Below are 24,001 nucleotides of genomic sequence, written 5' to 3'. Positions count from 1 at the left end.
TAAATTTGTCAATTTCAATGGCAGAAAATAATTACTGAATGAATAAAGTTTTAATACTTTGTTTTAAAACAGGTGTATATGTGTGTGCATTGCATAAAATATATGTATTTTTAGTTTGTTTTTGGAGGTGATAGAAAACTACAGTTTCAAGATAGAAACATTAGCGTCTAAAAACAAATTCAGTGCTTTATGTCTGATGGTTTTATGTGCTTCTTAGTACCAAAAATCTCCAAATTAACCAGATATATATACCAGAAATGCCCCCAATGTCTGCATTTTCTTCTTATAAGGCTATTTCACACAAATGTTTTCTTAGTACAGACTGCAAAAGGTGAAACAGTTTGCTTCTTTCTGCAGACAATGTTTGAAGATGTAAGTGGGTTTGGAGCCTGGCATCGCCGCTGGTGTGTGCTTGCTGGATATTGCGTCTCATATTGGACATACCCAGATGATGAAAAACGGAAGGTTAGGATATTTAGATGTACCTAAGCAATTGTTGAAAAAACTTTAAAAATATATTGAAAAGTTGTTTAAAGAACAAAAGATATCGCTGAACTATACAATGAATAAGCAATAATATTTCTTGGAAGATGAGCTACTCACCTTAGTCATAAATAATTCTCATGACCATACTCTTGCCAAACAGTCTTTTAGAGGTCTCTGGAAAGACACAAGCTTTTTCATTGCTCATGAATGATAGGCCCTGCAGATCCACTGTTTGTTGAAAATATCAAATATATTTGACAGTACTGCTACCTTGCAAAACTGAAGGAATCTTTCTTCTTACTTTTCTGTCAAACCTATCCTTGATAGGATTTTAAAGTATTTTTGGTCAATCCTGTTGACATTGATACAGCCCCTGCCAATCTGGCAAATTTTCATGTCTTTGATCTTTTTAAAGAGGAAAACGGGATCTTGACATCAGTAGATTTTTTTCCTATCACTTTGTCTGAAAAGTAGGGCAGTGGCTTGAAGTTTTTCCCCCAGTGCAAACGGAGCAGATGTCATTTCCAGTTATTACAAGGCTTGCTACAAGTGTTTGGGAAAAGTAAGTGGTGGTTACATCTGTGACAGCTGTGCAAAGATGTAATCCAAAACATGGCTTGAAGGCTAGAGTCTGAACTTTTCTTTCTAATAAAATCCAGCTCAAGGACCATGAAGCTGCAGCAACCACTAGTGGCCAGCTCATTCTGAAGAGGCAGTCAGCCTCTTAAGCTCCTTTGAAATTGGGACCAGAGATCTGAGCACTTGAGGAATCAGCTAAAGCCATGCATAAGCAGACAATTGAAAGTTTTGTTTTAATTCATATTTATTAGGATTTATTTAATGTCTTTTTGAAGGAACTCGCTCAAGGCGGTGTACAGCAAGAATGGACCGTGCAGGTCTTTTTCTGCCGTCATCTACTATGTTACTATGTATAAGCAATTGACAATTACAGCAGTAAGAATATTCAAATAACAATAGAAAGTATGGCATATTTGCACTCCTTAAAATGTCAATACAATACGTATTAAAACATTTTAATAGCATAGGGTATAAGCAAAGATTGAACATATTAGTTCTCATTTTCAAAGCACATAGGCTTACAAAGTTACGTAGTAATCTATGGAACTTTGTAAATCTAAATGCTTTGAAAATGAGCCCCATAATAACCTATGGAATGTTGTAAGTCTATGTGCTCTGAAAATGAGCCTCTGAGGTAAGAGTAACAGGAGTAAAAAAAAATTTATAAAGTTGCATATGAGGTCAAAAGTTGCTTGTCCTGCTATCATATGTGCAGCTGGGGTGTCTCCATATATGTGACTAGCAAGTTAGTTACTACTTCAGTTAAAGGCCTGGTTTAAGAGCCAAGCTTTAACTGCTTCCTGAAGTAGAGCATCTTCTGTTAATCAAAGCTTTTCATTGAGTGCATTCCAGAGTGTGGGGCTACTCCAGAGAAGGCTTGCTGGCGGGTATCACATCTTTTGATGCCCTTTGGAGAAGGTGTGGTTAGGAATGCTCCTTGGGGAGGACCTTTGTGACCTTGGAGATGTGTAGAGGGTGATCCTGTTCTTTAATTACTCTGGATCATTTCCTTTAAGGGCCTTGAAGATCAGGCATAGAGTTTTTTAAATTTAGCCTATGTTGTACTGGTAGCCAGTGAAGTGTTTTGTAAAAATGGTGTGATGTGGTCACATTGCTTACAACATTCTATTAGTCTTTCTGCAGCATTCTGAATCAATTGGAGTTGGTGCAGACCCTTTGTAGTCAGTCCATTATAGAATGCATTACACTAATCCAGTCTTGATGATACAATGGCGTTTCACAACTGAGACCAGATTTGCCTTTTCAGTGTAAGAAGAGAGGCAGCATAGTTGTTGCAAATGATAGAAAGAGCTCTTGAAGGTTGCTTGGATTTGGGAGATCAGAGTAAGTGTTGAATCTAGCTGTATTCCAAGGTTCCTGACTTGTGATTTGAGGGGGAGTTTGTATTTTCCAAAAGAGATTTTGATGTTGGGTATGTGCCCACTTGTGTTAGGGACCCAGAGAAGTTCGGTTTTACTTGGGTTCAAGCAAGTTTGTTGTGTTTATCCCATTTTTGAATTGATGTTAGGTAGTCGACTTATTTAGGGCTAGGGGTAAGAAAGGTTCAATGGGTATGAGTTGCCGCACATCATCCGCATAGATGTGGAACTGAGTGTCCATCGACCAAATCAGCTTAACTAGTGGCTTGAGGTAGATAACAGAATAGGTGACTGTATTGATCCTTGTGGTACCACAAAAGTCAGTGCTCATGGTGGTGATGAGGTGCTGCCAAACAGTATGGACTGTTGGCAGTCTGGTAAGGATCTGAACCAAGCAAGTACTGTTCCATTGATACCTGTTTCTGCCAGTTGTGCTAGCATATCGTGATCCACAGTGTCAAAAGCTGCTAAGAAATCTAGCAGTACTGTAACAATGAGGCAAATCCCCTCTCTGTTTCTGTGAAGCTATCTAGTTGGGATACGAAGACTGTGTTCGATAAACAGGTCTGAATCCAGACTGACATGGATCTGGCCAGTTTCTCTGTTCTAGCTAATTGAGTTGAGAACAGAGTTTGTTCTATAAGTTTTCCTAGAAATGGGATGTTAGATACTGACTGGTAACTTTCAGGTTTCTCTTAGTCAAGATCATGATTCTTTAATGCTGTTGGTATTTGCCCATTAGAAAGAGGAGTTTGTGGCACTTCTATGAGGCCCCTGCGTGCCTTCAAAAATGTCTTCCCAGTAATACTAAAATACCCAACAATCAAAACAACATGTAGGGGAGTTAGAAAAATGTATAACTTGCACAATAACCTGCCCTACAAGTGACAGATGGAACACATATATAGAAAGTGAAGAGTTTCAGAAAGGACTCTCCCATCTGAGAGCTGTTAAACAAACATAAATGCTGTTAATAGGTTTCTTAATGATGCTCTCCTTACATCATACTTCTCCTCAAAATGTGCAATAAATAAACAAATAAGTGAATAAGTGTTCAAACTGCACTCTATATCACTATAACACAAGTTTTCTTCGGGGATACCATAAGTTCAACAGTAATGCAAAAAAGTATTTTAGGCTGGCACTTATCTTGTTAGAAAGGAACAATGAGGTAGCTGCTTCTTCAGGAGCAGTCTCCATGAATAAAGACCAGCTACATTCACTTTGGTGTCCACCAGCTCAATGTAGATTTCAAAATGGAGGACTCTAGCAGCATCTCCCTGAAACATAAAATGGAACAAAGTGATGTTCAACTTCATAAGCCAGAACATTCGGAGCAACACTACCAAAATTCAAAGAACTAATGGCCATTCAATGTCATACTTGTAATCACCCCCATTCTCAGAGGACAAGCAGGCTGCTTGTTCACATGACTGGGGTTGACGTCCACGGCAGCCCCTCAAACGGGAAGGAAAAATCTTGCGGGAGGTCCCGCATGCGGGGCACGCCCACCGCGCATGCGCGGCTGTCTTCCCGCCCGTGCGCGACCATTCCCACTCAGTTTTTTCGATTTCCGCGCTGGAGAGAGACGCATCTTCGTCCCTCTCCGTGTCAGCCCTGGAAAACCGATTTACGGCCTAGTCAGCTATTTTCTTTTATTGTCCTTCGCTCGCGCGCCCCCTCTAAAAAAAAGAAAAACTTTTCGTCGAGTTTTTTTTTCCTTTTCTTTCGCCTCGTCGCGGCCTTGTGGCTGCGCATCCGTTCTTTCTTTTCTGGTGTTCTGTTTTACTGCCACCATCGACGATTTTGACCTCGCCGACGCGATTTTTCCTTCGATGTCCTCGAAGGTCCCGAGCAGATTCAAGAAGTGTGGTCGGTGCAGCCGGCAGATCTCGCAGACCGATCCTCACGCTTGGTGTCTCCAGTGCCTCGGTCTGGAGCATAATTCCAAGGCATGCACCTTGTGTCTCGGCTTGAAAAAGCGGACACAGGTGGCGAGGCAAGTTCTTCGGGACCGTCTTTTTGGAACTTGCGCCAGCCCTTCGACTCTACCTCGGCAGCATCGGTGTCAACGGCTGGGTCTTCGGTACCGATGTCGACGTCTTCGACACCGACTATGTCACCAACCTCAGGAGTACAGGTTCCCTTGGTCCGACGACCTGACGGCGGCGGTGAGCGACCGCGTGGGCAGTCCTCCCCGGCCGCTCCCGCTGCTCAGGGCCATCGGGACTGAACTCTGGCGGATCCGACCCCCAGAGGGCACGGAGACTCCACCTCCTCCTCGTCCATGCTGTGGAGCGCCGATGACGGGCATCGAAAAAAAGGTGCGAAGAAGCACCGTCGTCAGTCGCCCACGGCGCATGGGACTGGCAGCTCCGGGACGTCGAGAGACTCGATCCCTAAGAAGTGCCAACGCTGGGAGGAGCGCTCCCCCTCTATTAAAGAGGTGTCGATGCGCAGGTCGTCGGGTACCCCGGTACCGTCTCCTGGACCTGGGCAGCTTCCAGCACCGACGCCCCCACCGGCCCCCAAGCCTCTCCCGACAGCAGGCCTAGACGAGTGCCTCCGAGCCATCCTCCCAGGGATCCTGGAGGGGCTGATGCGCCAGGCCTTGCCAGCACCGGGGGTGCTTGCGCCCGCAGTGCCGTTGATGGAAGCACCGGCTGGCTCTGGCCCGGTGATGTGGTCTTCGATACTTAGGTGGAATCCCCGTCGATGGAGGGAGCTTCGTCCCCGCCGGCGTGGGAGTCCACCTCTCGATACCATCGTCGAGGACATGGTTCCTCGGGTTCGAGACAGGCCTGGTTGCGGTCTGAACTGAGAGAGCTCATGTCCGACACCGAGGAGGAGGCCTCGTGGGGGGAGGAGGAAGACCCCAGATATTTCTCCTCCGAGGAGTCTGCGGGCCTTACCTCCGATCCCACGCCTTCACCAGAGAGGAAGCTGTCTCCTCCAGAGAGCCTCTCCTTCGCCTCTTTTGCCCGGGACATGTCTATTAGCATTCCCTTCCCAGTGGTCACCGTGAATGAGCCGAGGGCGGAGATGCTTGAAGTCCTCGACTATCCAACACCACCTAGAGTCTTCCACGGTACCGTTGCACAATGTCCTCAAGGAGACACTGCTTCGGAACTGGTTGAAGCCTTTATCTAATCCCACCATCCCTAAGAAAGCGGAGTCCCATTACAGAGTCCACACAGACCCAGAGTTGATGCGGGCTCAGCTGCCACATGACTCAGCGGTCGTGGACTCTGCTCTCAAAAGGGCAAGGAGTTCGAGGGATACCGCCTCGGCGCCCCCAGGGCGGGAGTCTCGCACTCTGGACTCGTTTGGGAGGAAGGACTACCATTCTTCCATGCTCGTGACCAGGATCCAAACATACCAGCTTTACACGAACATCCACGTGCGGAACAATGTGCGGCAACTGGCGGACCTGGTTGACAAGCTCCCCCCCCCCCCCGGAGCAGTCCAGGCTCTTTCAGGAGGTGGTCAGGCAGCTGAAGGCATGCAGAAAATTCCTGTCCAGGGGTATTTAACATCAGCAAAATTCGCCCTTTCCTCTCTGAACACACCACCCGAACTCTCGTCCACGCTCTCATTACCTCTCGCCTGGACTACTGCAACTTACTCCTCACTGGCCTCCCACTTAGCCATCTATCCCCCCTTCGGTCTGTTCAGAACTCTGCTGCACGTCTCATATTCCGCCAGAACCGATATACTCATATCACCCCTCTCCTCAGGTCACTTCACTGGCTTCCGATCAGATACCGCATTCAATTCAAGCTTCTCCTTCTTACCTACAAATGCACTCAGTCTGCTGCCCCTCACTACCTCTCTACCCTCATCTCCCCTTACGTTCCCGCCCGTAACCTCCGTTCACAGGATAAATCCCTCCTCTCAGTACCCTTCTCCACCACCGCCAACTCCAGGCTCCGCTCATTCTGCCTCGCCTCACCCTATGCTTGGAACAACCTTCCTGAACCCTTACGCCAAGCCCCCTCCCTGCCCATCTTCAAGTCTTTGCTTAAAGCCCACCTCTTCAATGCTGCGTTCGGCACCTAACCCTTACCGTTCAGTGAATCCAGACTGCCCCAATTTGACTGCCCCGATCGGACCGACCGTTCACTTGTCTATTAGATTGTAAGCTCTTTGAGCAGGGACTGTCTCTCTTTGTTAAATTGTACAGCGCTGCGTAACCCTAGTAGCGCTCTAGAAATGTTAAGTAGTAGTAGTAGTAGTAGTAGTAGTATTTATGACACCTGTGATGTGGCATCTCGAGCTGCAGCCCAAGGTATAGTGATGCGCAGACTCTCATGGCTGCGTGCCTCTGACCTGGACAACTGCACCCAGCAGCGGCTGGCTGATGTCCCTTGCCGGGGGGGATAATATCTTCGGCGAGAAGGTCGAGCAGTTGGTGGACCAACTACATCAGCGGGAAACCGCCCTCGACAAGCTCTCCCACCGGGCGCCTTCAGCATCCACCTCTGCAGGTGGACGTTTTTCCCGGGCCCGGCAGGCTGCGCCCTACGCCTACAACAAGCGTAGGTACACCCAGCCGGCCCGAAGGCCTCATCAGGCACAGGGACAGTCCCAGCGCGCTCGTTCCCGTCAACAGCGTGCGCCTAAGCAGCCCCCTGCGCCTCCACAGCAAAAACCGGGGACGGGTTTTTGACTGGATCCATGGGAACATAGCCGCCATCAAAATGTCCGTACCGGCCGATCTGCCAGTCGGGGGGAGGTTGAAAGTTTTTCACCAAAGGTGGCCTCTAATAACTTCCGACCAGTGGGTTCTCCAAATAGTGCAGTGCGGATACGCCCTGAATTTGGCCTCCACTCCACCAAATTGTCCTCCGGGAGCCCAATCCTTCAGCTCCCATCACAAGCAGGTACTTGCAGAGGAACTCTCCGCCCTTCTCAGCGCCAATGCAGTCAAGCCCGTGCCACCCGGGCAGGAAGGGCAGGGATTCTATTCCAGGTACTTCCTTGTGGAAAAGAAAACAGGGGGTATGCGCCCCATCCTAGACCTGAGAGGCCTGAACAAATGCCTGGTCAAAGAGAAGTTCAGGATGCTTTTCTTGGGCACCCTTCTACCAATGATTCAGAAAGACGATTGGCTATGTTCCCTGGATTTAAAGGACGCATACACTCACATCCCAATACTGCCAGCTCACAGACAGTATCTCAGATTCCGTTTGGGAACACGGCACTTTCAGTACTGTGTGCTGCCCTTTGGGCTCGCCTCTGCGCCTCGAGTGTTCACAAAGTGCCTCGTGGTGGTGGCAGCGGCGTACTTGCGCAAGCTGGGAGTGCACGTGTTCCCGTACCTCGACGATTGGCTGGTCAAGAACACCTCAGAGGCAGGAGCCCTTCGGTCCATGCAGTGCACTATCCACCTTCTGGAGCTGCTGGGGTTTGTGCTAAATTACCCGAAGTCCCATCTCCAGCCGGTCCAATCTCTGGAATTCATAGGAGCGCTGCTGAATTCTCAGATGGCTCAGGCCTTTCTTCCTGAAGCAAGGGCGCAGAACCTTCTGTCCCTTGCTTCCCAGACCAGAGCGTCTCAGCAGGTCACGGCTCAGCACATGTTGAGACTCCTGGGTCACATGGCCTCCACAGTTCATGTGACTCCCATGGCTCGCCTTCACATGAGACCTGCTCAATGTACCCTAGCTTCCCAGTGGTGTCAAGCCACCGGGAATCTAGAAGATGTCGTCCGCCTCTCCATCAGTTGCCGCAATTCACTGCACTGGTGGACCATTCGGACCAATTTGACCCTGGGACGTCCATTCCAAATTCCGCAGCCCACGAAAGTGCTGACGGACGCATCTCGCCTGGGGTGGGGAGCTCATGTCGATGGGCTTCACACCCAGGGACTGTGGTCCCTCCAGGAACAAGATCTTCAGATCAACCTCCTGGAGCTCCGAGCGGTCTGGAACGCACTAAAGGCCTTCAGAGATCGGCTGTTTTGTCAAATTATCCAAATTCGGACAGACAATCAGGTTGCAATGTATTACATCAACAAGCAGGGGGCACCGGATCTCACCCCCTGTGTCAGGAAGCCGTCGGGATGTGGCGTTGGGCCTGCCAGTTTGGCATGCTTCTTCAAGCCACATACCTGGCAGGCGTAAACAGTCTGGCCGACAGACAGCAGAGTCATGCAACCGCACGAGTGGTCGCTCCATTCCAGAGTGGTACGCGAGATTTTCCGAGAGTGGGGCACTCCCTCGGTGGACCTTTTCGCCTCTCAGACCAACCACAAGCTGCCTCTGTTCTGTTGCAGACTACAGGCACACGGCAAACTAGCGTCGGATGCCTTTCTCCTCCATTGGGGGACCGGCCTCCTGTATGCTTATCCTCCCATACCTTTGGTGGGGAAGACCTTACTGAAGCTCAAGCAAGACCACGGCACCATGATTCTGATAGCGCCTTTTTGGCCCCGTCAGATCTGGTTCCCTCTACTTGTGGAGTTGTCCTTCGAAGAACCGTGGAGATTGGAGTGTTTTCCGACTCTCATTTCGCAAAACGACGGAGCGCTTCTGCACCCCAAACTTCAGTCTCTGGCTCTCACGGCCTGGATGTTGAGGGCGTAGACTTTGCTTCGTTGGGTCTGTCGGAGGGTGTCTCCCGCATCTTGCTTGCCTCTAGGAAGGATTCCACTAAAAAGTTACTTTTTCAAGTGGAGGAGGTTTGTCGTTTGTGAGAACAAGGCCCTAGAACCTCGTTCTTGTCCTGCACAGAACCTGCTTGAATACCTTCTGCACTTATCAGAGTCTGGCCTCAAGACCAACTCAGTAAGGAATCACCTTAGTGCGATTAGTGCTTACCATCATCGTGTAGAGGGTAAAGCCATCTCTGGAGAGCCTTTAGTCGTCTGATTTATGAGAGGCTTGCTCTTGTCAAGGCCCCCTGTCAAGCCTCCTGCAGTGTCATGGGATCTCAACGTAGTCCTCACCCAGCTGATGAAGCCTCCTTTTAAGCCACTGAATTCCTGCCATCTGAAGTACTTGACCTGGAAGGTCATTTTCTTGGTGGCAGTTACTTCAGCTCGTAGTCAGTGAGCTTCAAGCCCTGGTAGCCCATGCTCCTTATACAAAATTTCATCATAATAGGGTAATACTCCGCACTCACCCCAAGTTTCTGCCAAAGGTGGTGTCGGAGTTCCATCTTAACCAGTCAATTGTCTTGCCAACATTCTTTCCCAGACAGCATACCCGCCCTGCTGAACGTCAGTTGCACACATTGGACTGCAAGCGAGCTTTGGCCTTCTATCTGGAGCGGACACAGACCCACAGACAGTCCGCCCAATTGTTTATTTCCTTCGACCCCAATAGGAAAGGGGTCGCTGTCTGGAAATGCACCATCTCCAATTGGCTAGCAGATTGCATTTCCTTCACTTACGCCCAGGCTGGGCTGACTCTTCAGGGTCATGTCACGGCTCATAGTGTTGGAGCCATGGCAGCGTCGGTGGCCCACTTGAAGTCAGCCACTATTGAAGAGATTTGCAAAGCTGCGACGTGGTCATCTGTCCACACATTCACATCTCATTACTGCCTGCAGCAGGATACCCGGCGCGACAGTCGGTTCGGGCAGTCGGTGCTGCAGAATCTATCTGGGGTTTAAATCCAACTCCACCCTCCAGGACCCGAATTTATTCTGGTCAGGCTGCACTCTGTTAGTTGTTCTTCGTAGGTCAATTTCTGTTATACCCTCACCGTTGCGAGGTTCAATTGACCTGGGTTCTTGTTTTGAGTGAGCCTGAGAGCTAGGGATACCCCAGTCGTGAGAACAAGCAGCCTGCTTGTCCTCGGAGAAAGTGAATGATACATACCTGTAGCAGATGTTCTCCGAGGACAGCAGGCTGATTGTTCTCACCTACCCTCCCTCCTCCCCTTGGAGTTGCATTTACTCATTAATTTGCTTGTCATTCAACTGAGCGGGAACGGTCGCGCACGGGCAGGAAGACGGCCGCGCATGCGCGGTGGGCATGCCCTGCGTGCGGGACCGCCCGCGAAGTTTTGTTCCGGTTGGTGGGGGCTGCCGTGGACGTCAACCCAGTCGTGAGAACAATCAGCCTGCTGTTCTCGGAGAACACCTGCTACAGGTATGTATCATTCGCTAAGATGCAAGTGAATGATTAAATTGTAAATATAACATCAGTAAATGCTATTTACAGTGTCCACTTGGAATCCCTTAATATCCATCCTTTGTCTCTCACAAAATCTGCAAAGGGCTCGATCACTAGGAGCATCTCTCACGTGCTCCTAGAATATGTAAGCCAGTGCATTTTCAGCTGAAACTTTGCACAGTCCCATAACTCTCCTCAAAAACAGGAGCTGCTCCTATCCCTTCCTCCCACCCCCAAACAGAAGAACCCTCCCCCCCCCCCCCCAAAAAAAAAAAAAACCCTGTAGCACCCCCAGGCTTACTTTCCCGTCACTGTGGTTTAGTGGCACAGCTGAAGCAGGAGTGATCTCCAGGTCCCTTCAGCCCATGCTGTCTGCGGTCAAAATAACTGCCGTGACCTTCAGCGGCAGTCTTACAGCAGCCATTTTGAGTTTGGCACTGGCTGTAAATGGAGGGGGGGAAACACAGTTCAACAGTTCCTCTAGCATCAGGCTGAGTGATTTTCAGTTCTTCCCATGGCATTGTTTTGTAACCTTGAGGTTAGCAGAATTCTCACAGCAGCTTTCACTTAGCGCTCATGGCTCATTTCCTATCCGTATTGCTCCCCCTTAAATAAAAATGGTACTGTTAATGTGTTTATGTAACGTGAAGATTATTATTTTTTTTTGTTAGATTAACTCTCTCATGTTCCTAGTTGCATGGCAACTGAAAGAAGTTAAGCATTTATGTGCACAAAAGGGTTATGATTGGAGCCCAGAATTTTAATTCATCTCTCTTCAGGATGCACATGAGCCTTGAAGCTTAAGTGCTTGGATGTGCTGTAAAATATAGTTCATACTGGTACACACAGGTGCAGTCTTGTAGAAAGTTTCCCCCATCCATATCAGCCAGCAAGGGGACTCAAAATCCTTGGAAATTTATTCAGAGGAAGGGGAAATTGTTGTGAGGTTCAGATTGTCATGTTTTTTTTGTTTGATAAATTTTCCACCAAAGGTTATTTAATTTCCTTTTCCTTTCCAGAATCCCATTGGCCGGATAAATTTAGCCAACTGCACTAGCAGGAAGATTGAACCAGCCAACAGAGAATTTTGTGCACGACCCAATACATTTGAATTAGTTACTGTTAGACCTCAAAGAGAAGATGATAAAGAAACTCTTGTCAGCCAGTGCAGAGACACACTATGTGTCACTAAGTAAGTAAATGCTTATTACTTCACCAGTCAATTCTGGTAGTCTTAAGTTGTAGTTAAACCAATACAAGTCAAACATCTCAAGCAAGTGTACCATTCCACATTTGGGAAATTTTTGTCCAGTTGCTATTATTTCATCTGTGAGCTGGCAAAAGGTAAGTGGTCAATATTGAAAACAGGTTGTCTTATTGGAATAGGTCTTTTCTTGTCCTTGTCACAAATGGGGGATGGTTTAAGCTTCCTTCTCCATTGCTTATATTGGAGACTTGTACTACTACTACTTATCACTTTATATAGCGCTACAAGGCATACGCAGCGCTGTACACCATACACAAAAAAGACAGTCTCTGCTCAAAGAGCTTACAATCTAGATAAGACAGGTAAACAGAACAATTAAGGGGTAAGGGAATAAAGAGGTGAGGATAAAAGGACAGGGCAGATGAGTAGAGGTTAGGATTCAAAAGCAGTGGTAAAGAGGTGGGCTTTGTTTTGGACTTGAAAACGGCCAAAGACAGGGCTAGACGTATAGGCTCGGGAAGTCTATTCCAAGTGTGAGGTGCAGCAAGATAAAAGGAACGGAGTCTGGAATTAGCAGTAGAGGAGAAGGGGACAGATAAGAGATTTATCTACAGAACGGAGTACCCGAGGGGGGGCGTAGGGAGAGAAAAGAGTGGAGAGGTACAGGGGAGCGGCAGAGTGAATGCACTTATAGGTCAATAAGAGAAGTTTGAATTGAATGCGGAAACGCATAGGGAGCCAGTGAAGTGATTTTAAGGAGAGGGCTAATATGAGCATAGCAACTATGAGTCGCGCAGCAGAGTTTTGGGCTGATTGAAGAGGAGAGAGATGGCTAAGAGGGAGGCCGGTGAGAAGCAGGTTACAATAATCAAGACGAGAGGTGATAAGTGTGGATAAGGGTTCTGGTAAAGTGCTCAGAGATGAAGGGACGGATTTTGCTGATGTTATAGAGAAAGAAATGACAGGTTTTGGCAATCTGCTGAATGTGAGCAGAGAAGGATAGAGAGGAGTCGAAGATGACCCCAAGGCTACGAGCTGATGAGACAGGGAGAATGAGAGTGCTATCACAGAAATAGAGAGAGGGGGGAGAGGAGAGGTAGGTTTAGGGGGAAAGATGAGAAGCTCGGTTTTGGCCATGTTAAGTTTCAGATGACGCTGAGACATCCAGGCAGTGATATCAGATAGGCAGGCTGAAACATTGGTCTCGATGCTGGTTGAGATTTCGGGGGTAGAGAGGTAGGTTTGGGAGTCATCAGCATAGAGTTTGTATTGAAAGCCATGGGATGATACCAGAGAGCCAAGGGAAGAAGTGTACTAAAGTGTGATACTTAACCACCATCATACTGCTCTTGTTGGCTGGATAATTTTATAATAAGCTGCTGTGCAAACTCAAAGGAATTGAATTATCACAAATCTGAAAACTGTGCCAGTTAAGGCTTTGACTTTACTATCCAGTCATACCTCTTTATAAACACAATTCTTTACTGTCCAGCTGGACCAGTCCACACCAATGTGTTATATCCCCTAACTAGTAGATGAAGGTAGAGAAAGAAACAAGCCCCATGGGCATCACCAGCACAATTGCAGGTGCAGCCTGGAGCTAAGTCATTATTTCTCTACCTCTAGCAGATAGTGTTGGACTGGTGCAGGGGCCAGCAACTGTGAACATGCAGTTTTGGCAGGAGCCTTGTCTTCTTCCCGCTGAAATGTATAAGCTTTGGTACATCCCATTGGTGTGGGCTGATCTATCTGGATGCAATGGAACATGAAATGTATTCTTACCTATTAATTTCTCTTGTCTCACTAGCTTCCTGCCCTGGAAGACTAGAAGTCTGGACGCTCCCTGCCAACAGTTTGGGTAGCAGCAGGTCTGTTCTGTGTTCTTTAGGATGCCCCTTTTTCTTCTCTTTTTGAGAGAAGAGGAGCATGACAAGAATGGAAGAAAACATAATTGGGAATGATGATCAAGTTTGTGAGGTTTTGGAGGTTCTTTCAGGGCCTTGTCTTCTTTTAACTTTGTAGACTTGCACTGACTAACTCCAAGCTATACCTGCTGCTATGCTAGTGATGTTATGGGAACTTGTTTGTCTTTCTCTATCTTCATTTGCTGTTTGGGGGATATAACTCATTGGTGTGGACTGGTGTAGTGGGACTCAAGGAAAGGAAATTAATGGGTAAGAATACATTTTATCTCGGTCAACTTTATAAAGGTAGTCACTTTTTGTATATTTTTTATATGCTGTATTACCATATAATTTTCAGTACACTTGCTGATCACAGGACAAAGTTTTTGTACTATTTTGGTTTAAAGGCTGTCTAAAATCTTGGCACCTTTTTGAATTTCAGTTTTGACTCAACTATTTGTAGCTTTGCTTCTCCCATGCTAGTCAGATGAGATGGACATGGGGGAAGCCACTGCTTGCCCTGGGATTGGTAACATGGAATGTTCCCCTTCATACATATAAGTACATAAGTATTGCCATACTGGGAAAGACCAAAGGTCCATCAAGCCCAGCATCCTGTTTCCAACAGTGGCCAATCCAGGTCACAAATAACCTGGCAAGATCCCAAATAAGTACAAAACATATACTGCCTATCCCAGAAAGAGTGGTTTTTCCCCAAGTCCATTTAATAATGGTCTATGGACTTTTTCTTTAGGAAGCCGTCCAAACCTTTTTAAAACTGCTAATTTAACCGCCTTTATCACATTCTCCGGCAACAAATTCCAGAGTTTAATTTCACGTTGAGTGAAGAAAAAGTTTCTTCTGTTCATTTTAAATTTACTACTTTGTAGCTTCATCGCATGCCCCTAGTCCTAGTATTTTTGGAAAGCGTAAACAGATGCTTCACATCTACCCGTTCCACTCCACTCATTATTTTATAGACCTCTATCATATCTCCCCTTAGCCGCCTTTTCTCCAAGCTGAAGAGCCCTAGCATCTTTAGCCTTTCCTCATAGGAAGGCTATGAAGGATGCTGGTTTCAGAAACTGGAAATCTCCTGTAACAATTCAGGTTGCTCCAATGAAAATTGATACCATGTACAGGGTACAGAAATGTACTGGGTTTGAGAAAACACAATTACCCCATCATTCTTTAGTTGTGGAATTCATTTTAAAGCGATCTCGTGCTTCTGCTTCTCCAGGCAGAGAAATTAGAACCCTAGATTTTTTTTATTTCAAGCATCTGCTAATCAACTGCATTTTAAATGATCAACTTTATTCCACAATGTACTTGGTCTGTAATACAGAGTGCTCTCTCCTTTGCAGACTTCCTCCTGAGAAGGCTACTGGGTTTCTCAAACTCCACATGAAACTTCTACATTGTTGCAAATATCTGGCAAGGCAAACCTTTGATGCCTTTACCATCTCTTCTCGCATCTCCATTTTAGGAGTAGCAATGAGATGTCTTTCCTGGCTGGGTTTCCAATCTCAAATCTGTAGTCCAGAAACATTTAGCATATGTCCTTTGTTGTGGAGACAGCTTATTCAGTGACAGTTGACGAAGTAGCCAACCTGATTAAAAAAATATACAGATACTATTAGAACTCTCTCTAGACCGTAACCTTCTACCACTGCTTCTTCTAGAAGATTTTCAGGAGGATTTTGACACTTTAATTACTACACATCTAAGTGTCGTGTTGTTCCTACTGCTCCTCCTCAAAGGACTGCTACAGCAATGGGGGCAGAAGTCACAGGTTCCTCTGCCTAAACAGCAATCCAATTTTTGACTCCTTAATTGCCAATGTTCAGTTGTCAGTCCCAACCAACTTACCGGTGGGAGGTGGTTTGATCATCTTTCAAGAGAAGTGGCCCCTCATAACCTGACTGTTGAGTACTTCGGATCGTTCAGCAGTTATGGTCTGCATTGGGAAGTAAACTTCCCAACCATCCATCAGTCTCGTTTCAACTCCCTCCAAATGATGGTACTTTGGAAAGAGATCGAGGGTTTACTCCCAGTACTTTCTCATACTAAAAAAGACTGGAGTTTGACCAATTCTCAACCTCCTGGTTTTGAACAAATACCTAACCTACTAATTTCACATGGTTTCCCTGGGATCACTTCTCCCATGATCCAACTTGATGACTGGCTTTGCTCTCTCAACCTAAAGGAGGCATACACCCACAACCTTTCTTCCCGCTCACAGGAAGTTACTGCATTTCCGCTGTGGGACTCTGCATTATCAATACAAAGTCTTGCTATTCAGCTTGGCCTCAGAGCCTCATGTTTTCGCAAAATGCCTGATAATGGTGGCTGCAAGTCTCCGCATGTGAGGCACACATTTCTTTCCCCTACCTCGATGACTGGTTAATCAAGGCAGCCTCCCAATAGTTGGCGCACACTTCCATTCTCTCCACCATACTTCTAGAGCTCTTGGGATTTGTAATAAATTACCCCAAATCACATCTTCAACTGGTTCAGACCTCGCAGTTCATCAGGCCTCTCCTGGACACTGTTGAGGGTTGAGCATTTTTTCCCACAAGCAAGAGTAGATGGTATAGTGCATCTCTCTGCTTAAATTTTCTGTTCTAATCAAATTTCTTCCCATTAGATGCTCTGCTTACTTGGCCACATGGCTTCAACAGTCCATGTAACACCATTGAGGTACGCTCATTTCAGATGAACAAAAATACTGCAACAGACTGGTTCTTCCTGCTTGGCTAGAGAACAAAAAAAAATATTGCAAAAGAATACTTCTTGTAAACCAGAGCGGAAACTGTAAGAAGTTTACCAAATTCCCTTTCACGCAATGTGTGATCAAAATATTTGAGGTCTAAAAAGTGTGGAACACATTGCATTCAAAGCGTATCATGACTTTCTCATCTCAGTGGTTTCAAGCCACAGAGCAGCTCTCAGCCCTCATTTCGAGTCACTCCACAGCTGCACCACTCTCTACAGTGGTGGTTGCTACCACAGGATCTCTCCTGGGTACTTCTGTTTCAGCCCCTTCCATATCACAAAGTTCTCACCACCGACACCTCCATGGTAGGTTGGAGTGTTCATCTTGATGGCCTCCATACACACGGTTTTTGATCCCCACAGGAAAGCAGTGGCATCATCATATATTTTCCTGGAATTACAATCGGTCTGGAATGCCCTCAAAACTTTCCAGGACCACCACCTCAATAAGATAGTTCATTCACGCTAGCTTGCAATGTATTACTTCAACAAGCAAGGGGGACCAGGTTCTTATCTCCTCTGTCAACAAGCAATCCAGAAATGGACTTGACAACTGCCCAAAACATCTCTATTAGAGCCGTTTACCTAGCAGGCAAGCAGAATTCTGTGGCAGACAAATTGAGCAGAGTCCTTCAGCTTACGAGTGATCTCTCAGCATGCCTGTGGCTCGTCAAATCTTCCAGCAGTGGAGAACCCCAGCAATAGACCTCTTTGCTTCTCCTCAGAACAGCAAGATTCCCTGCATCTGTTCTAGAATCTGTGCACTCAACCATGTAGCCTTGGATGCCTTCCTACTTCATTAGGGAACAGATCTTCTCTATGCCTCTCACTAAGTCGAGACAAAGGGACCATGATCCTAATTTCTCCCTACTAGCCACTGGCCAGATTTGGTTCCCTCTTCTCCTGGAGTTATCGTCCAAGGAACAGTTGAGGTTAGATCTCTTTCCAAGCAGGCAGAAGTAGAGGCTGACCAAAGATGTATTCACCATTGGAGATGTAGTCCAGCAGCCTTTATTTTCATCAATAAAAGACTGTTGGACTATCTCCAGTGGTGAATTCGTCTTTGGTCAGCCTCTACTTTTGCCTGCTGTGATTCTTTGTCGTAGAGGGATCCCCTGCATTGTTCGTGGATCTCTTTCCAACCCAGATAACACAGAACGAGAGTGCCTCCTACATCCAGACCCCCGCTGTCTAGCCCTGATGACGTGGTTCTTGACAACATAGACTTAGCTTCCTTAAATCTTCCAGACACTGTCTCTATGATACTCCTAGTCTCTAGGAAGCCTTCTGTGCAGAAATGTTAACATTACAAGTAGAGAAGATTTTCCCTCTGGTGTACAGCCAGAACAGTAGACCTTACGTTATGCTCTCTCCCTTCCCTTATGGTGTACCTCCTCCATCTTTCTGATTCTGGCCTGAAAACTGAGTACATTTGAGTGCTATTAGCACTTTCCACTCTAGGGTTGATAATCCAGTTTCTGTTCATTCTGGGATATATTCATGAAAGGTTTATTTTATACTAAACCTATCAAACCACCTCCAGTAGCGTGGGGTTTTTATGCCATCCTCATAGCGCTCATGAAACCTACATTTCAACCACTCTGTCCCTGTTCTTAATAGCACTTACTTTTTCCAGATGAGCAAGTGAACTTCAAGCTCTTGTCGCAGACCTGCTGTACACCAGGTTCTACCACAACAGAGTTGTTCTCCAAACCCTTCCTAAAGTGGTATCTGAATTCCACCTCAGGCAATCCACTGTATTTCCTGTCTTCTTCCGTAAGCCACACGCTTATCCTGGAGAAGCAGCACTGCATACCTTAGACTGCAAGCATGCTCTAGCGTATTATCTGGAGTGTACTAAATCTCATAGGAAATCCTGACAGCTTTTTGTATCTTTCGCCCTAACAGTATTATCTCGTCTTGGCTGAGTATCTCCTACATGTATCCTCAGGCTGGGCTTGACCCTTCATGGCTGTGTTCACTCGTAATGTAAGAGCCATGGCAGCTTCAGTAGCCTATTTCCACTCGGCCTCCATTGAAGAAATTTGGAAGACGGCAGTGTGGTCTTCTATCCACACCTTCACTGCTCACTACTAACTAGAACAGCATTCCATTCAAGATGGCCAGTTTGGACAAGCAGTCCTGCAAAATCTTTTTACTACTTGAATGTCAACTCCACTCTCCTGCCCCTTTTTTCCGCCAGGCTCACTTTTCAGTTACCATTATTAACATTGTGAGCCTGGCAACTAGCGAGTCTCACATGTGAAAATATTCTGCCTGCTTGTCCTTGGAGAAAGCAAAGTTACTTAACCTGCAGCAGATGTTCTCTGAGGGGGCAGGGAAACCCGTATTATCAAAAGATGGGCGTCCATCTTTGTTTCGATAATATGGTTAGGGACGCCCAAATCTCAACATTTAGGTCGACCTTAGAGATGGTCGTGCCCAGTTTTCAGTGATAATGGAAACCAAGGACGCCCATCTCAGAAACGACCAAATCCAAGCCATTTGGTTATGGGAGGAGCCAGCATTCGTAGTGCACTGGTCCCCCTCACATGCCAGGACACCAACTGGGCACCCTAGGGGGCACTGCAGTGGACTTCATAAATTGCTCCCAGGTGCATAGCTCCCTTACCTTGGGTGCTGAGCTCCCCCCCCCCCCCCCAAAAACCAACTCCCCACAACTGTACACCACTACCACAGCCCTAAGGGGTGAAGGGGGGCACCTACATGTGGGTACAGTGGGTTTGTGGTGGGTTTTGAAGGGCTTACATTTATCACCACAAGTGTAACAGGTAGGGGGGGGGATGGGCCTGGGTCTGCCTGCCTGAAGTGCACTGCACCCACTAAAACTGCTCCAGGGACCTACATACTGCTGTCAGGGAGCTGGGTATGACATTTGAGGCCGGAAAAAAATATTTTTAAAGTTTTTTTTTTTTTTTTTTTTTTTTTTTTTTTTTAAGGTGGGAGGGGGGTGGTGACCACTGGGGGAGTAAGGGGAGGCCATCCCTGATTCCCACCGGTGGTCATCTGGTCAGTTTGGGCACCTTTTTGAGGCTTGGTCGCAGGAAAAAATGGACCAAGTAAAGTTGGCCAAGTGCTCATCAAGGTCACCCTTCTTTTTTCCATTATCAGCCGAGGACGCCCATGTGTTAAGCACACCCCAGTCCTGCCTTCGCTATGCTTCCGGCACGCCCCCGTGAACTTTGGTCGTCCCCGTGACGGAAAGCAGTTGAGGACGCCCATCTCCCGATTTGTGTCGAAAGATGGGCGCCCTTCTCTTTCAAAAATAAGCCTGTAAGTAACTTTACCTGCTCTGGAAAAGAGATGGAGCTCCCTTATATAGAGCAGTGTTGAGCTATCGGTGTATTGCTTTGGTATTGCAGCCTGCTCACTTGATCACCACAGACTGCTTACAGAATAAAATACTACAGATTCTTTTGGATTCATATTAGGTAAATGAAACTCTTTATTAGTACTTTAAATGGAGAGTGTATAAGTCATTATTGTTCCAACTACACAATGATTAAGAAATACACACACTAATCGAGTACATTACTAAAGGAAGGCTATAGAAAAGTAAAATAAGATATATATATATATATATATATATATATATATATATATATATATATATATATAAAATATCATCACTGGTCAGGAATTACATCATTCAGGCCCTTATCTCATCAGCTGGGGGGCCCGTTGCAGCGATAGCCTGAAGTCTCCATATGACCAGGAACAAGTCTTTTCTGCACGATGCGTCCATCCACAGAATGAGCCCCAACGCTCTGCTGCAAAAATCCCCCTTTTTATTAAGCTAAAACTTATCCATGAGGTTTCAGTCATACGCTCTCAGTTCAGGTAAACAAACCACTGGCCAGGTGGCTTATCTCCCAAACCTAAAGCATACCCCGCCTCCCTCCTGCACAAGCTGGCTTCAGAGGCATTCCAACCTGTTCTTGAGATGTGCCTTATCTTGTATATTGTTCTTAAGATGTGCTTTATCTTATACATTGTTCTTGAGTGTGCCTTACCTCATACATTGTTCTTGAGATGTGCCTTACATTCCAGCCTGTTCTTTGAGATATACCAGGAAAGTCACTTTTGATCAAAGACAGGGGATTTTAAAAATGTATTATCGATTAAGCAAGACTGAAAAGCAATTTTTACTATTTTCCATCACAATCGGGCAGTACTTTCACACAGAAGTTTTGGGATTTTTTTTTTTTTTTTTTTGCTGCCTTGTTAGAAGAAGTGACTTGTATTTTAAAATGGATTAGATTCCTGTGTGGATCAGATATAAATCTGGTCTGATAAGTAGATATACTACTTTCAACCTGGATGATTCTTGAAACAGTTCTTACACTTCTTACCCTTTTGTCTTTCACATCAGCCTTATTCTACCTAGCTTGCACAACATGCATTTAGCAAGATTCCAAGCCACTACTTATCTTTGGAATTGGTTGCATGAAATTTTGCTACTTCAGATTATAATGTGTATTATCAATATGTTCTTTTGTATTAAGAAAAATTGTTCTATTAATAAGCATGCTTTTCTTCCCTTTTTCTTTTTTGGAAATTCAGTGTTAGGGAACAGTGATTTTAATGTAAGGCTACTGGACAGTCTGTTAAGCTTGGAGTTATGAAATACGCAGTCACTCAGCTCAAAAGGCAAACGTAAGAATAGATTTCATCGTGTCAGTTCCAAGGTTTTGAATGAATTTTTCTACTATGCTGTGAACATAGGATCTCTGACTATATGCTTATCTTCAAGAGTTTTTTTGTGCTTTCTCTAATACTGGTGTCCTGCTTTTGAGCATGAATCAGAAAACACTGGAACCAGTCAGTCACAAGTGCAAGAAATAGTTTTTGAAAGCCCTTCACCATTTGACCTGTCTAGGGCAGAGGAGAATGACCTTTTACCTCTGGTGATTTATTGGTTTTAGACATGTTTTCTACTAATTTAGGGGTTCAAAAGAAGAAAGTTGGCATTCAAGAAATCATGTCACAGTACACGTGTGTGTGTTTTTATTTTTTAAACCTAATTTGGACAGTTAATGTAGCTCTGTTCAGGTAAAATTTATATTCCTTTATTATCTATTTTTAGAAATTGGCTATCTGCAGACACTAAAGATGAACGTAACCTTTGGATGCAAAAGCTGAACCAAGTTCTTATTGACCTTCGTATGTGGCAGCCAGATGCTTGCTATATACCTGTTGAGAAGTCTTAGATGGAGAAGACTGCTATGAACTTTTTATCCTATGAAAATATAAACTTATTGCTAGCCTGAAACTACATGCATCTGCTGTTTAAGAACAAGTTTCTGTACTAAATGTTCCCGGATACTTATTACACTTAATGCTTTAAATCAATGTGGTTAAGTGCTATTACGTGCACACCTTTTATAAAATAGTTTGCCTCTATGCATATAGGTTTTAACAGTTTTTCTGTACAAGGTATTGTATGAAAAAGGGTTTTAACTCTTGTTTTAGGATTGTGTGAGAAATTGTTTCTGCTAGGGGGATGGGACTGAAAAAATGCTTGTCCAAACACATTAAGCACAGCCTTATATGGAATTATTTTTCCACAGAACTATGGCCACATATATTTAAAATATATTCTCTAATGGGGTAGGCATATGTTAATATAAGAATGTCAACAGATCTCATTTGAAGTTTTAAACATCCTATTTCCCTATATTTGTGTTCTGTCTTGTATATTTGCCCAAAAAAATGCCATGGGAACACAACCTAAAATAAGTGTTTGTGACTTCTAAATAGTGTTCATATACATTTACATAGGATTTTTAAAATACTAGAAACAATTGTACATAAGAAAAAAATGTACGTGAATGACACGCTTTGAATGCAATGTGTTGCACATTTTAGACCTCAAATATTTTGTCTGATCATACACTGCATGAAAGAGAACTTGGTAAACTTAATTCCTTCTCTGGTTTACAAAAAGTATTCCGTTGCAATAATTCTTTTTGTTCTCTATCCAAGCAGCAAGAACCATCCAAAATGAGTGTATTTACAAAGCTGCTATATTCCCAGCTAATACTTTACTGGCTTTATATATATTTTTTTTTTATTTTTTACATCATTGAGATTTGTGTATATACTGCTAGGATGATGCTCAGGAAAGCCCAAAATTGCTATTTCCATAGAGGATATCTGGAAATTGTGGGCATCCTTCACTGTTGCTATTTTTAATACGTCTTGTACTATCCTCCTTAAGAACACTAATAGTTCTATGTGCTCTTCATTTCTTGACAGTTTTGGTTGTCAGATTTGTGTTTATCCTAGCCACTTCTGGATTTTTTCTTTGCACTTTTTTTATATGTTAAAATTATGTGTTGAGGTGGGTACCTTTGGTATAAAAATAAAAATTTGGTAAATAAACAATATACAAAATTAATTTGTGAAACTTCATGTACTTGCACTGGTTTATTTTTGCTTAGCTGGAAAATGGCACATTTTTAAAAACGTATATTCCGCATAATCCAATGTTCTAAGCAGATAACAAAGTAAGATTAGTTCAAATCATTTGTAGTAAATCCACCAATGTACTGTACTATTATGTGACAATTTGTCCTTTTTTATAATTGGATTGTTATTTTACTGCTGCGGCATATGCCTGTGGAGGTACCTACGGTTCTTTCTGCTTTTCTAAACAGATGTGTGTTCAGTAGCTGATAGTCCTGTGGCTTACTGATGTTTGCTGCCTCAATCTTAATTTTGTACTTTCTGCCCTGTCCCTTAATCTTTAAAAAAAAAAAAAAGACCCTCAACTTTTTTTTTTTTTTTAATTATTATCTTCAACACTTTACGTAGCTTTGTAACACATTGAGGGCCCTGTTTACTAAGCAGCGTTATAAGCACGTTACTGTTTTTAACATGCATTAACCATGTATGTGCCTACAATATCCCTGTAGGCCCCTGCTTTTGTAGGTGCGCTAAAAACACTAATGCACCTTAGTAAACAGGGCCCTGAAAGAAAAACTGGGACAATGTCCAGCCTACAATAAAAGGCTGTGAAATGTCTGACATGACATTCTGCTACATTGGGCTGACCCACAATGAATACAGTATAGCATAACAAGATGGTGTGTCTCATCCTTTGTAAACATTGCAACATTGTGTATCAGAAAGCACTTGTGATCATGATCCTGAGAGAATTATGGGGATCACCTCTTAACATCTCAGTTCTGTCCAGTAAAAAGCTGGATGCAAGGAAACTGAACATATGGTAGAAGAAAAACATCAGAACAGCATTGAATAAAGGTGTTGGTCCCAAGTGATTACTCTGAGTCATGTGAAGAGAGAAGATCCTCAAGTACCAAGAAATGCAGTCAAAGGAAAGATGCAGAAATATTTCCCATCCGTTTTTTCTGCCCCATGCTTGATTAAAAGGAATTTTTAAGCACACCTCGATAAGTTGCCTACACACATTACATCTTATGAATTTCAGAATGAAGCTCTTTGTCCTGATGCGACTACTACAGCATGCGTTGTCACAGAATTTGTGAGACTAAGATTATATTCC

General features: G+C 44.8%; 1 protein-coding gene across 2 annotated transcripts in view; it reads left to right on the top strand.

Annotated features, from left to right (window-relative positions):
- The window catches only part of ANLN (anillin actin binding protein), a 287,028-nt gene extending 264,143 nt beyond the window's left edge, over window positions 1-22,885 (top strand). For both annotated transcript variants that reach the window (XM_030204140.1, XM_030204129.1), the window contains 3 exons: window positions 358-465; window positions 11,586-11,758; window positions 21,560-22,885. In XM_030204140.1, the coding sequence (XP_030060000.1) occupies window positions 358-465; window positions 11,586-11,758; window positions 21,560-21,683 (405 nt within the window). In that variant the 3' untranslated portion in view covers window positions 21,684-22,885. The remainder of the gene's footprint in view (window positions 1-357; window positions 466-11,585; window positions 11,759-21,559) is intronic.
- The last annotated feature ends 1,116 nt before the right edge of the window (window positions 22,886-24,001 follow it).

This window comes from Microcaecilia unicolor, chromosome 1 (genome assembly GCF_901765095.1).
Source record: "Microcaecilia unicolor chromosome 1, aMicUni1.1, whole genome shotgun sequence".
Lineage (NCBI taxonomy): Eukaryota > Metazoa > Chordata > Amphibia > Gymnophiona > Siphonopidae > Microcaecilia > Microcaecilia unicolor.
The sequence above is the reverse complement of the archived record's forward strand: the minus strand, read 5'-3'. Positions and strand labels throughout refer to the sequence as shown.